Below are 12,904 nucleotides of genomic sequence, written 5' to 3' on the forward strand. Positions count from 1 at the left end.
CATTTCTGTTGTGCACACTCTAGGCAAAATAGAGCAGGCAAATTAAATAAAGGTACAAAGTACTGTTTTGTCCAAGAAATGTCAATTCTTTCTAGTTTAAATCTATGAAATTTAAAATCTAGAAATTTATTTAAATCTAGTTTAAATCTATGAAAAATTACTTTTCTAAGTCATTTTAAACCTTCTAGAGTAATGATTGTCAAGTGAGTCTCCTCTGTCTTCTTAATTAGTAGAAAATAAGATGTGTTATTTACAAAAGGAATCTTATAGCTATACCCTAAATGTTAGTTGTTAGAAAACTAGTGTGTTTTTATCTGTATTTTAAACGAGTGTGATTTAACAAGGACAGCACATTTATTGTGATATATAATAATATAATATGATATACACCTGTCTGCTCCTCTAGGGTAGCCCTTCAGGAAAAATTTATACTTAACTAAAGTAAGATTTGTTTCACGTAATTGAGCACAATAGCAAGTCAGATAAAAGTCTGATAGACAAATAAAAGTCTATCATAATTTAATAGTCTGTCATAATTTAATTTATGATAAATTATGTATCATAATTTAATACATAATTTATCATAAATTCTCAAGCCATGGAGACAAAATATTTGCCTTTTGGTGGGAATAAAAGAAGAACATGAAAACGTTAGGAAAATTAAAATATATACAGTCTTTTTTTTTTTTTTTTTTTTTTTTTTTTTTTTTTTATACAGTCTTTTCTTTAGCATTGTTAATGGCTTCATAGTCACTTTATTGGTTTAAGAACATAAAATATTTCGTGTAAGACTTTTCTTGCCCACTAAGTTATTATTACTGATATTTTCAATGTTTATATGTAGTAAACCAGGCAGTAATTAAACATTTACTCACTCACGTTTCTTTTTTTTTTTTTTTTGGCTGCTCTGGGTCTTTGTTGCTGCTCACAGGCTATCTCTAGTTGCGGCGAGCAGGGGCTGCTCTTTGTTGTGGTGCGCAGGCTTCTCATTATGGTGGCTTCTCTTGCTGCGGAGCACGGGCTCTAGGCACACAGGCTCTGTAGTTGTGGCTCACGGGCTTAGTTGCTCCACGGCATGTGGGATCTTCCCGGACCAGGGCTCAAACCCATGTCCCCTGCATTGGCAGGCAGATTCTTAACCACTGTGCCACGAGGGAAGTCCTGCATTTCTTTTTAAGTTTTACAATTTGCTACAAAGGTCTCTATAAACTGCTGAATTTTAAGAAATACGGCATCGCTTGGTCTTTGCCAAAGGTTGACAAAAATCTGGAAGAAATCACCAATGTAATAAAGGAAGTTACTTTGAGATCTCAGTGTTCTCTAAGATGTTAATCAAATGAATCACCCACTTTTTCTCACTAAGGAACAGATTAAAAGACTTAAATGCATTGTAAATGGGTCTTGCCACGTAAAACTTGATATATCTTATATATACAATGGAATATTACTTGGCCATAAAAAAGAATAAAATTTTGCCATTTGCAGCAACATGGATGGACCTGGAGGGTATTATGCTTAGTGAAATAAGTCAGACAGAGAAAGACAAATACTATGTCTTTTCATTTATATGTGGAATCTAAAAAATAAAACAAATGAACAAATATTAAACAGAAACAGGCTCATAGATACAGAGAACAAACTAGTGGTTACCAGAGGGAGAGGGGTCAGGGCAGAGGCAAGATAGGTGAAGGGGATTAAGTGGCACAAACTATCAGGTAAAATAAGTAAGTTGCAAGGATGTGATGTACAGCACAGGAATGTAGTCAACATTTTATAATAACTTTGTATAGAGCATAAGCTATAAAAATACTGAATTACTCTTTTGTACACCTGAAACTAATATAATATTGTAAGTCAACTTTACTTCAATTTTTTTAGAAACTTGATATGTTTTCTCACATTTTCTCAGCATTGATGATTAACAATTTGCTTCTTCTAAAGCTTCATTTTTATTATTCTTTTTATGGACTTATGAAACCTTTTAGTTTATTTAGATTTTTTTTAAAGCTAGTTTAATATGTGCCTAAATCTGTCCATTATCCAAACCTAAGGTTAATCTGTTTTTCCATATGCTTCAGAAATTGGAATATTCAGAAGCAAGAGGAATTAGGGGAATTAGGTTTCATAGAACTCCAAACTGCATTCTTAAACCAGATGACATTGTCGTTGAAAATGTCATAAAATACTGTGTTACATGAAGCTCCACTTTTAAATCTTGGATCCAAGAAATGTTCGGCATCTGCTGTACTTCATTCATTCCTTAAACATTTTTTGAAAGCTTACTGTGTCCTAGGTTCTTTGTCAGGTACTGAGGACTAAAAAATTAATCAAAGAGAGGGAATGAACAAGACATGGTTCCTGTGGGACCTGTGATCTCCAGAGGGAGACAGACATGGATGAACAGAATTTCAATATAATACAGGCTGAACAGTGCTGTGTTACAGGTTACACAGTACATCTTTGATACAGAGAAGGCAGGGGTCTTCAGCCAGCCTAGGAACAGATCGGAAAAGCTCTGGTGTTGATGGTCTCTGGCCAAAGACTGTCGGCAACATACCTGTAGTTGAACAAAGGGGTTTCTTTCTTTCTTCCTTTTTTTTTTTTCTTTTTAAGTGTGGAATGCTTCATGAATTTGCGTGTCATCCCTGTGCAGGGGCCATGCTAATCTTCTCTGTATTGTTCCAGTTTTAGTACATGTGCTGCCAGTGTGAACACGGCGTTTCTTGTTTTGCTTCAGTGAAGAAAGCACACCATGAGGAACCACAGGGCATCCCAGCGAGAGAGTAGAGGGCAGCTTGTTATAGCTTAGACTTGTGTTAGGAAGCAGTAGTCACTCACATTAGCCGGGAGAGGAAGGTTTTGCGCCTTTGTGTGGTTCATACCTTCTTGTTTTGTTGTTGTTGTTGTTTTGTTTTGGGGGGGTGTTTTTTTTTTTTTTGACCACACTGAGCGGCATGCGGGATCTTAGTTACCTGACTAGGGATCGAAACTATGCCACCTGCATTGGGAGCCCAGAGTCTTAACCACTGGAACGCCAGGGAAGTCCCCATAGATTTTGTTTTTGTCTGTGCTCAGAGGTGATTAAGGAGTGGCCTATTTGTCCCATTCCATCATTCTTTTTTTTTTTTTTTTTTGCGGTACGCGGGCCTCTCACTGCTGTGGCCTCTCCCGTGGCGGAGCACAGGCTCCGGACGCGCAGGCTCAGCGGCCATGGCTCACGGGCCCAGCCGCTCCGCGGCACGTGGGATCCTCCCAGACCGGGGCACGAACCCGTGTGCCCTGCATCGGCAGGTGGACTCCCAACCACTGCGCCACCAGGGAAGCCCCATCATTCTTATAGAGTGACTTTGTTCACAGTCAGTGGAGCATACTGTGGCCCAGCTGTTAGAAGCAGGCCAGCTCAGGTAAAGGCTGTATCTGAACAGTCTTGAAAGAGAAGTTGGAGTTAACCAGGCAGATTGGGAGAGTGAGAGATGTGCGGGCATCCCAGGCCAAGGGTGTGGCATAAGCTGAGACAGAGGAGAGAGAGTGACACCTGCCAGGACAGTGCCAGAGTCAGGTATTGCCGCAGGTAAAAGGCAAAGGCAGATAGTGGCAGGAGATTGTAGGGCGTGGACAGAAGCCTGATCGTGGAGCGTCCAGTACACCCCGCTGAAGAGCTTAGACTTTATCCTTTAGGCATGCCATGAACTGTTTGTAAGCTTGAGGTGACAGAGTGAAGCTTGAGTTTTATAAAGCTTACGCTAACAGCTGTGTGGAGAGAAGGTCTGAGCCAGACAAGCAGGGCCTCCAGTTATAATGCTCTCTCAGTTATCCAGCTAAGAAAAGCCTGTACTTATAGGCAGAAATGTGATTTCATTCTTGCAATAAGTAGATTCTACATTTATGACAGCATGTATAGTTCTAATTTTGATTCAGAAATGTTACAAGAGGAATAAAATCTTCAGGGCACTCTGCAGGTAAACTCAGAAGGCCAGCTCATGACTAGCTCATGGATAGACTGCCTATAGTAAGTAACTAGTGAGTGCTTTAAGATCATCAACTACTGCTCTGTGTTGAAGATGTCCCTTTTTTTTTTTTTCAGATGTAGAAGGAAGGATTTATTATTACTTGCAATGAGTAAGGAGAACACCGGGGATTTTCCCCAAAGCAATGCCTCTCTCTCTTTTTTTTTTTAAATTGAAGTATAGTTGATGTATAGTATTATGTAAGTTACAGGTATACAATATAATGATTCACAATTTTTAAAGGTTATGCCCCATTTATAGTTATTATAAAACATTGGCTATATTCCCCATGTTGTACAATATATCCTTGTAACTTATTTTATACCTAATAGTTTGTACCTCTTTATCCCCTACCCTTATGATGCCCCTCCCCCCTTCCCTCTCCCCACTGATAACCATTAGTTTTTTCTCTATATCTGTGAGTCTGCTTCTTTTTTGTTATCTTCACTAGTTTGTTGGGGTTTTTTTAGATTCCACAAGTAAATGATATCATACAGTATTTGTCTTCCTCTGTCTGACTTATTTCACTTAGCATAATGCCCTCCAAGTCCATCCATGGTGCTACAAATGGCAAAATCTCATTCTTTTTTACAGCTGAGTAGTATTCCATTGTGTATGTATACCATATCTTCTTTATCCATTCCTCTGTCGATGGACATTTAGGTTGCTTCCATGTCTTGGCTATTGTAAACAGTGCTGCAATGAGCATTGGGGTGCATGTATCCTTTCGGACCATGTTTTTCTCCAGATATATGCCCAGGAGTGGGATTGCAGAGTCACATGGTAGCTCTATTTTTAGTTTTTTAAGGAACCTCCATAGTGGCTGCACCAATTTACATTCCCAACAATAGTGCAAGAGGGTTCTCATCTCTCCACACCTTCTCCAGCATTTATTGCTTGTGGATTTTTTGATGATAGCCATTTTGACTGGTGTGAGGTGTATCTCATTGTAGTTTTTTTTAATATTTATTATTTATTTGGCTGCACTGGATCTTAGTTGCAGCACGTGAGGTCTTCGTTGCTGCATGCGGGATCTTCATGCAGGATCTTCATTGCAGTGTGCAGCATCTTTAGTTGTGGCATGAAGGATCTTTAGTTGCAGCATGCAGGATCTTTCTTTTTTTTTTTTAGTTGCAGCATGCAGAATATTTAGCTGCGACATATAGGATCTTTTAGTTGTGGCATGCAGACTCTTAGTTGCGGTATGTGAGATCTAGTTCCCTGACCAGGGATCAAACCCAGGCCCCCTGCATTGGGAGCATGGAGTCTTACCTGTTGGACCACCGGGGAAGTCCTCTCATTGTAGTTTTGATTTGCATTTCTCTAATATTTAGCAATGTCAAACATCTTTTCATGTGCCTCTTGGCCATCTGTATGTCTTCTTTGAAGAAGTGTCTATTTAGGTCTTCTTTCCATTTTTTATTGGATTGTTTGTTTTTTTGATGTTGAGTTGTATGAGCTGTGTATATATGTTGGATATTAACCCCTTATCAGTCATATCATTTGCAAATATATTCTCTCATTCAGTAGGTTGTCTTTTCGTTTTGTTGATGGTTTCCTTTGCTGTGCAAAAGCGTTTAAGTTTCATTAGGTCCCATTTGTTTATTTTTGCTTTTATTTACTTGGCTTTAGAAAACAGATCTAAGAAAATATTGCTACAATTTATGTCAGAGGGTGTTCTGCCTATGTTTTCCTCTAGGAATTTTATGGTATCCAGTCTTATGTTTAGGTCTTTAATCCATTTTTAGTTATTATTTTTGTGTTTGGTGTTATAGAATGTTATAGTTTTTTCTTTTACATGTAGCTGTCTGGTTTTCCCAGCACCACTTATTGAAGAGACTGTCTTTTCTCCATTGTATATTCTTGCCCCCATTGTTATAGATTAATTGACCATAAGTGCCTGGATTTATTTCTGGGCTTTCTGTCAGTTCCATTAATCTATGTGTCTGTTTTTGTGCCAGTACCATACTGTTTTGATTACTATAGCTTTATAATATAGTCTGAAGTCAGGAGCACATTCCTCCAGCTCTGTTCTTCTTTCTCAAGATTGTTTTGGATATTTGAGGTCTTTTACGTTTCCATACAAATTTTAAAATTATTTGTTCTGGTTCTGTGCAAAAAAGCCATTGGTATTCTGATAGGGAGTGCATTGAATCTGTAGATTGCCTTGGGTAGTATGGTCATTTTAACAATATTAATTCTTCTAATCCCAGAACACATTATATGAAGGTCTCTTTTTAAAAAAATTTTTAAGACATTACCACTTTACCCATTGAAGTTTTCTTTTCTCAAGAGATCTCGTATTGTTTTTTTTCTTTTCTTAAGTCTTTTTTTAAAAACATTTATTTATTTGGCTGAGCCGGGTCTTAGTTGCAGCATGCAGGATCTTCGATCTTCATTGCAGCATGCAGGTTCTTTAGTTGCAGCATGTGGACTCTTAGTTGTGGCATGTGGGAGTAGATCTGCTTTTGGTTTTTTTCTTTTCTTAAGTCTTTTTTTAAAAATATTTATTTATTTGTTTGGCCATGCCGGGTCTTAGTTGCAGCACGCAGGATCTTCAGTCTTCACTGCAGCATGCAGGTTCTTTAATTGCAGCATGTGGACTCTTAGTTGCGGCATGTGGGACCTAGTTCCCTGACCAGGGATCAAATGCAGGCCCCCTGCATTGGGAGCATGGAGTCTTAGACACTGGACCACCAGGGAAGTCCCTTTACTTAAGTCTTGAGAACAGCATGTTTTATAACTGTTTTGCTTCTCTTTTATACCTTTTAGAAAGAGTGTACAATTTTGCAGCCTTAAGCAAATGAGGGCTCTGGCTTGAATATTTAGTTGACCTAACTTAAGAACATGTATTGCATGCAGCTTTTTCTAAACCAATTTGCTTTTATTTGCATTTGACAGGAAGACATTTTTTTTGTGAAGTTGCATATAGAAGATACTCAAATGTTGTTGAATATCCTTACCCTTCCTTTATAGTCTAGAAGAATTTGCTCATCTGACAACAAATACATTTTTGTTTTGTCCTTTCTTGCTTCAACTTGTATGAAAAAAAAGCTGTATGGGCTATTATTGCTAATTTAATGATACATTCTCTATACCAGATCCAAGACCTCATTGATTGTTCCTTCAGAAATTCCCTTACTCTAATATCTAAAGAAAATTTGCTCCCAGCCAAGAGGGGCTAGAGCTGGTTCACAGGCTACTTCAGGGTTCACAGCTGGGAGCAAGATCTGTATGTCTTTTACATAACACACAGGCATGCGTGACTCCTGCCAGGTCCCTTGACATGTTTCTAGATCCCTCTGCCCCCAGAAAGGCACTTTTGCCCGTGGATGGATACCAAATTGTTGCTGAGGGTAGAGGACAATGGATACCAGTAGGGGACATATTATTTGGCCATCTTGCTGATGTCACTCTCCACATATAGCTGGTTATGGTTGAGTGATTCTCCAGAAACATCAGATTATCAAAAATTCAATTGATATACTGCAAAAATATTCCAGTATGGCTCAGTTTGCTTCAGTTTTGCTTCATTTGTACAAGCAAGATTACGCCTAAATACTGGTGAAGAGCTACAAAAACTATTATCAGAGCTTCTAAAACATCACCATCAGTAAGTGTAAATACATGCAGCATGAGTCTTAAAATTATTACATATTTCACATTAAAGTTTATATTTCCAGGAGGGGGGAATACATTATTCAGAATATATTTAGTTTTCAGAGATCAGATACATTTAAGCTCGTATCTTTCAACACAGAAGTGTGATTTCGTTTCCTTTGTGAGTTTCACAGCCATGTAAAAAGAGCTATATTCCAAATTCCTTTAAACTCTAAAATCTCTAGACTGGTTTTTTCCTCCCTCTTTGTCCTAAGATTTTCAAGCAAGGGGCGGCAGAGGGCAGGGGGGAGGTTGCAGAATTCTTTAATTACTACAGCAGAGGATCCCAAAGTTTGCTACACTTCGGAATCACCTGGGGATCTTTAAAAAATACAGCCACCTACCTCCTACACACCTCCCAACCTGATTTAATTGGTCTCGGTGTAATTTTGGCCCTGGAGTGTTTTAAGCTCCCCCGGTGATTCTAATGTGCTGCATTAGAATCTGCTGTGTAGAATCACCAGGGAAGCTTTTTAAAATACATGCCTTGCTCTAGAGCCCACGAGCCACAACTACTGAAGCCTCCACGCCTAGAGCCCGTGCTCCGCAAGACAAGCCACCGCAATGAGAAGCCCGCACGCAGCAACGAAAGCCCAGTGCAGCCAAAACTAAATAAGCAACAAATAAACAAATAAAAGAAAAATGAATCCCTTATTCATAGATAAATAAATAATAAATAAATAAATAAAATATATGCCTTGGCCCTCCGCTCAGAAGTTTGGCTTTGGCTTTGATTCAGCAGGTGTGGGGTAGAACACAGCCATCTGTAATTTTGAAGTGTCAAAGGTGATTCTGAAGCGTAGCTGGAATCGAGAACCACTGCTATGTAAGAATAAATGTCCCCTCTCCTTGTCTGCTCCCGCATCCCCTACATCTTTGACATAGTGGAGAACACAAGAGCATATCTACCAAGTCACAACAAAAGTCCCTAGAAAAAGGCCACAAGAAGGTTAATACTGGTTCTTCCTCTTTTTGAAATAATAGTGAACCCTGGAGGTAGAAACATGGATTGCTCTAGCTTTTGAGGAAGACACAGCAGAGCCTCAGGATATAGGAAATGTAAGGAACTGATTTCCCAGGCCAGTGGTCTTCAGGCTTTACTTAATCATGCATCAATAAAGCAATGGGGACAGGGGCTTAACAACCTGAATATATGCATGTTTTTACAGTTATCTACATGCACTGCTGTACGTATGGATGTTATAAAAATTAAATAAAGATAAGCTCTTTAAAGGGTGAGTAAGGTGAAATAAACAGTATGTACATCAGTTTTGAATTTTAATAGGAGAAACCTTTTTATCACTTAAAATTAGTAATGATATGTTGTTTAATGGGAGCAGTGTGTTTGAATACGGTGTATTTTTTAAAATAAATTTATTTATTGGCTGCAGTGGGTCTTTGTTGCTGTGCACAGGCTTTCTCTAGTTGCGGCGAGCGGGGGCTACTCTTTGTTGTGGTGCGCAGGCTTCTCATTGCGGTGGCTTCTCTTGTTGCGGAGCGCAGGCTCCAGACGCACAGGCTCAGTAGTTGTAGCACACGGGCTTAGTTGCTCCGTGGCATGTGGGATCTTCCCAGGCCAGGGCTTGAACCCATGTCCCCTGCACTGGCAGGCAGATTCTTAATCACTGCGCCACCAGGGAAGTCCCAATACGGTGTATTTGATGAGCCTGCCATTATTTCGCTTGGTGAGGTAGCTGACAAAGGACTCAAGAGGAAAAGTGTCAATTTTACTGTTTTCTTGGTGTTCACTCGTGCTTACATTATTAGACTTCTATTTACTTTCTCCTTAAGAATCTTTTGAAGACATTGTTGATTTTGTAGATTTGTTTTAATTAAAACTGGCTAATAAAATTCATAAATCCATTTTAAAAGGCAGGTGTAAACTGTAACATGCTGTAATATGACACCGAGGGCAGACCGACAAGTAAGGATGCCATTAACCCCTTTAAATTGGGGAGATCATACAACATGTGATGGTCTGACATATTCCAGGGCCAACCTATTTGTTAAATATTAATAGAGCTTAATTTCTCTTTGTACAATAAGGGTGAGTATAGATAGAAGATCTGTTACGTCTCTCCACACCATGGGGGATTATCTTGCTACCGCTGGGGCGCTTGCATCCTGCTTTGAAGACCGTTACTCCAGATGGCTACATAAAAAACCTTCTGTTGCACAGTTCTTATAGATCATTGTAAATGAATAAAGATTGGAGAATGAAATATGAATTCTAGTAGGACTTCCAGTCTCTTTCCTTTGCCCTTATGTCAGCCTCTGAATTTGATTATTAAACTGTCCTCTGTTTTTTAGGTGGAGAAAGTAATATTGCAGGTGACTTCTGACATTCATAAGGAGTATTTAGTTTGACATTTTAGCTCTAAGATGACATTTCTGTTTTTTCTCCAGATCTGAATCATGGAGTTTCTATTGCTGTTTAATATTTTAAAAGAGTTGTTTAAAAATCTGGGATTTAGTAATCAAGGTTGATAACGTATTCTAGACGGAATTTTAGCTGATCCGATACAGATCTAAACATAGCATGAACATAGCAGTAGCTTAACCTAATTATGCCTGTTTTTTGTTTTTTGTTTTTTCTTTTTCAGCTCTCCTCACAGAAGTCAGTGCCATGGGTACCTATGCTGAAATCACTAGCACTTTGGGCTATTGTAGTTGCACATTTTTCTTACAACTGGACTTTTTATACTTTATTGACCTTATTGCCTACTTATATGAAGGAGGTCCTAAGGTTCAATATTCAAGAGGTAAGAAAACATAAGTATCTTCTTCTTATAGAGAGTATACAGAATTTGTTTTTATCTATGTGAGACTCAGTTATTTTGCATCTTCCATTTTACTCTGATATACTAAATTCTAGGGACTGCTCTTTTTAGCCTTGCTTGTTCCTTTCCTCTGTGTGTGTTAACTCTTGATTCAGAGTATCTTGGCTGGTATCCCCTTTAACTGTGAAGGTCTTACTAGTCCCCAGGAACATGCCAGGATCTCAGATGATAAATGCAGGTGGTACCATATTCCCTTGGGATGGTAGCCCGACTCTGCTGGGAGCCAAGAGGGGTGTTGGGAGACACAAGGTTCTTGTACAGAAACCGCTCTGCAGTGTTATCCAGGTGTTGGCAGAGCTGTAGTTGCAAAGCTGTGTAAGACAGACCCCTCACTAAAACCGCCAGTTCCTTCTGAACTCATCAAACTGAGGCAATTCCTATTATCTCTATGTTGACGGATTTTGTCTTTAAAGAGATTGAAGAAAAACATAAAGAGAAAGAGGCACAGTTTGTAAGTAACTTTGGTCGTGTTTTTGCCTTCAAAATGAAGGATAAATCAAAGATGTGAATGTTAGCAGCTAAAATGATAAAACTCTTAGAAGTGTCCATCTTTGTGACTTTGGGCTGGGCAACAGTTTCTTACATATGACACCAAAAGCACACAATGACCAAAGGAAAATATAGATAAATTGGGCTTCATCAAATTGAAAACTTCAGTGCCTCAAAGGACACTATCAAGAATAAAAACCCACTGAATGGGAGAAAATATTTGCAAATCATATATCTGATAAATATATAAAGAATTTATATAACTCAATAATAGAAGAATAACCCAATTTTTTAAATGGGCAAAGGATTTGAATAGACATTTCTCCAAAGATATGCAAGTGACCAATAAGCCCAGGTAATGATGCTCAACATCATTACTCAGTGGTTTGCACAGCAAAGGAAACCATAAACAGGATGAAAAGACAACCCTCAGAATGGGAGAAAATATTTGCAAACGAAGCAACTGACAAAGGATTAATCTCCAAAATATACAGGCAGCTCATGCAGCTCAATATCAAAAAAACAAGCAAGGGTCTTCCCTGGTGGCGTAGTGGTTAAGAATCTTCCTGCTAATGCAGGGGACACAGGTTTGAGCCCTGGTCCGGAAAGATCCCACGTGCCACGGAACAACTAAGCCTGTGCACCACAACTACTGAGTCTGCATGCTAGAGCCCGCAAGCCAAAACTACTGAGCCCGCATGCCACAACTACTGAAGCCCGTGTGCCTAGAGCCCGTGCTCCACAGCAAAGAGTAGCCCCCGCTTGCCACAGCTAGAGAAAGCCTGCGCACAGCAACAAAGACCCAACACAGCCAAAGCTAATAAATTAATTAATTAATTTTTTTAAAAAGATAAGCAACCCCATCCAAAAATGGGCAGAAGACCTAAATAGACAGTTCTCCAAAGAAAATATACGGATTGCCAACAAACACATGAAAGCATGCTCAACGTCACTAATTATTAGAGAAATGCAAATCAAAACTACAGTGAGGTACCACCTCACACCGGTCAGAATGGCCATCATCAAAAAATCTACAAACAATAAATGCTGGAGAGGGTGTGGAGAAAAGGGAACCCTCTTGCACTGTTGGTGGGAATGTAAATTGATACAGCTACTATGGAGAACAGTATGGAGGTTCCTTAAAAACTAAAAATGGAATTACCATATGACCCAGCAATCCCACTACTGGGCATATACCAGAGAAAACCATAATTCCAAAAGAGTCATGTACCAGTTCATTGCAGCACTGTTTACAACAGCCAGGACATGGAAGCAACCTAAGTGTCCATCGACAGATGCATGGATAAAGAAGATGTGGCACATATATACAATGGAATATTACTCAGCCATAAAAAGAAACAAAACTGAGTTATTTGTAGTGAGGTGGATGGACCTAGTGTCTGTCATACAGAGTGAAGTACGTCAGAAAGAGAGAAACAAATACCGTGTGCTAACACATATATATGGAATCTAAAAAAAAAAAAGGTTCTGATGAACCTAGGGGAAGTACAGGAATAAAGACGCAGACGTAGAGAATGGTGTTGAGGACACAGGGAGGAGGAAAGGTAAGCTGGGAGGACGAAGTGAGAGAGTAGCATTGACTATGCTGGTATATACACTAGCAAATGTAAAATAGATAGCTAGTGGGAAGCAGCTGCATAGCACAGGGAGATCAGCTCGGTGCTTTGTGACCACCTAGATGGGTGGGATCGGGAGGGTGGGAGGGAGACGCAAGAGGGAGGGGATATGGGGATATATGTATCTACATAGCTGATTCACTTTGTTATACAGTAGAAACTAACACACCATTGTAAAGCAATTATACTCCAATAAAGATGCTAAAAAATAAATAAAATAAAATTGGTTTGCCAAAATAAATATATATATACAGAAATGGAACACAAAACC

General features: G+C 39.1%; 1 protein-coding gene and 1 non-coding gene across 3 annotated transcripts in view; one reads left to right on the forward strand and one right to left on the reverse strand.

Moving 5' to 3' along the window:
• The window catches only part of SLC17A5 (solute carrier family 17 member 5), a 56,938-nt gene that overhangs the window by 21,063 nt on the left and 22,971 nt on the right, over nt 1-12,904 (forward strand). For both annotated transcript variants that reach the window (XM_065888751.1, XM_065888752.1), the window contains exon 7: nt 10,271-10,429. In XM_065888751.1, coding sequence (XP_065744823.1) covers nt 10,271-10,429 — 159 coding nt within the window. The remainder of the gene's footprint in view (nt 1-10,270; nt 10,430-12,904) is intronic.
• LOC136132374 (U6 spliceosomal RNA) lies at nt 2,609-2,715 on the reverse strand. The gene has a single exon (XR_010656454.1). It is a non-coding gene; the product is annotated as a U6 spliceosomal RNA (small nuclear RNA).

This window comes from Phocoena phocoena, chromosome 12 (genome assembly GCF_963924675.1).
Source record: "Phocoena phocoena chromosome 12, mPhoPho1.1, whole genome shotgun sequence".
NCBI lineage: Eukaryota > Metazoa > Chordata > Mammalia > Artiodactyla > Phocoenidae > Phocoena > Phocoena phocoena.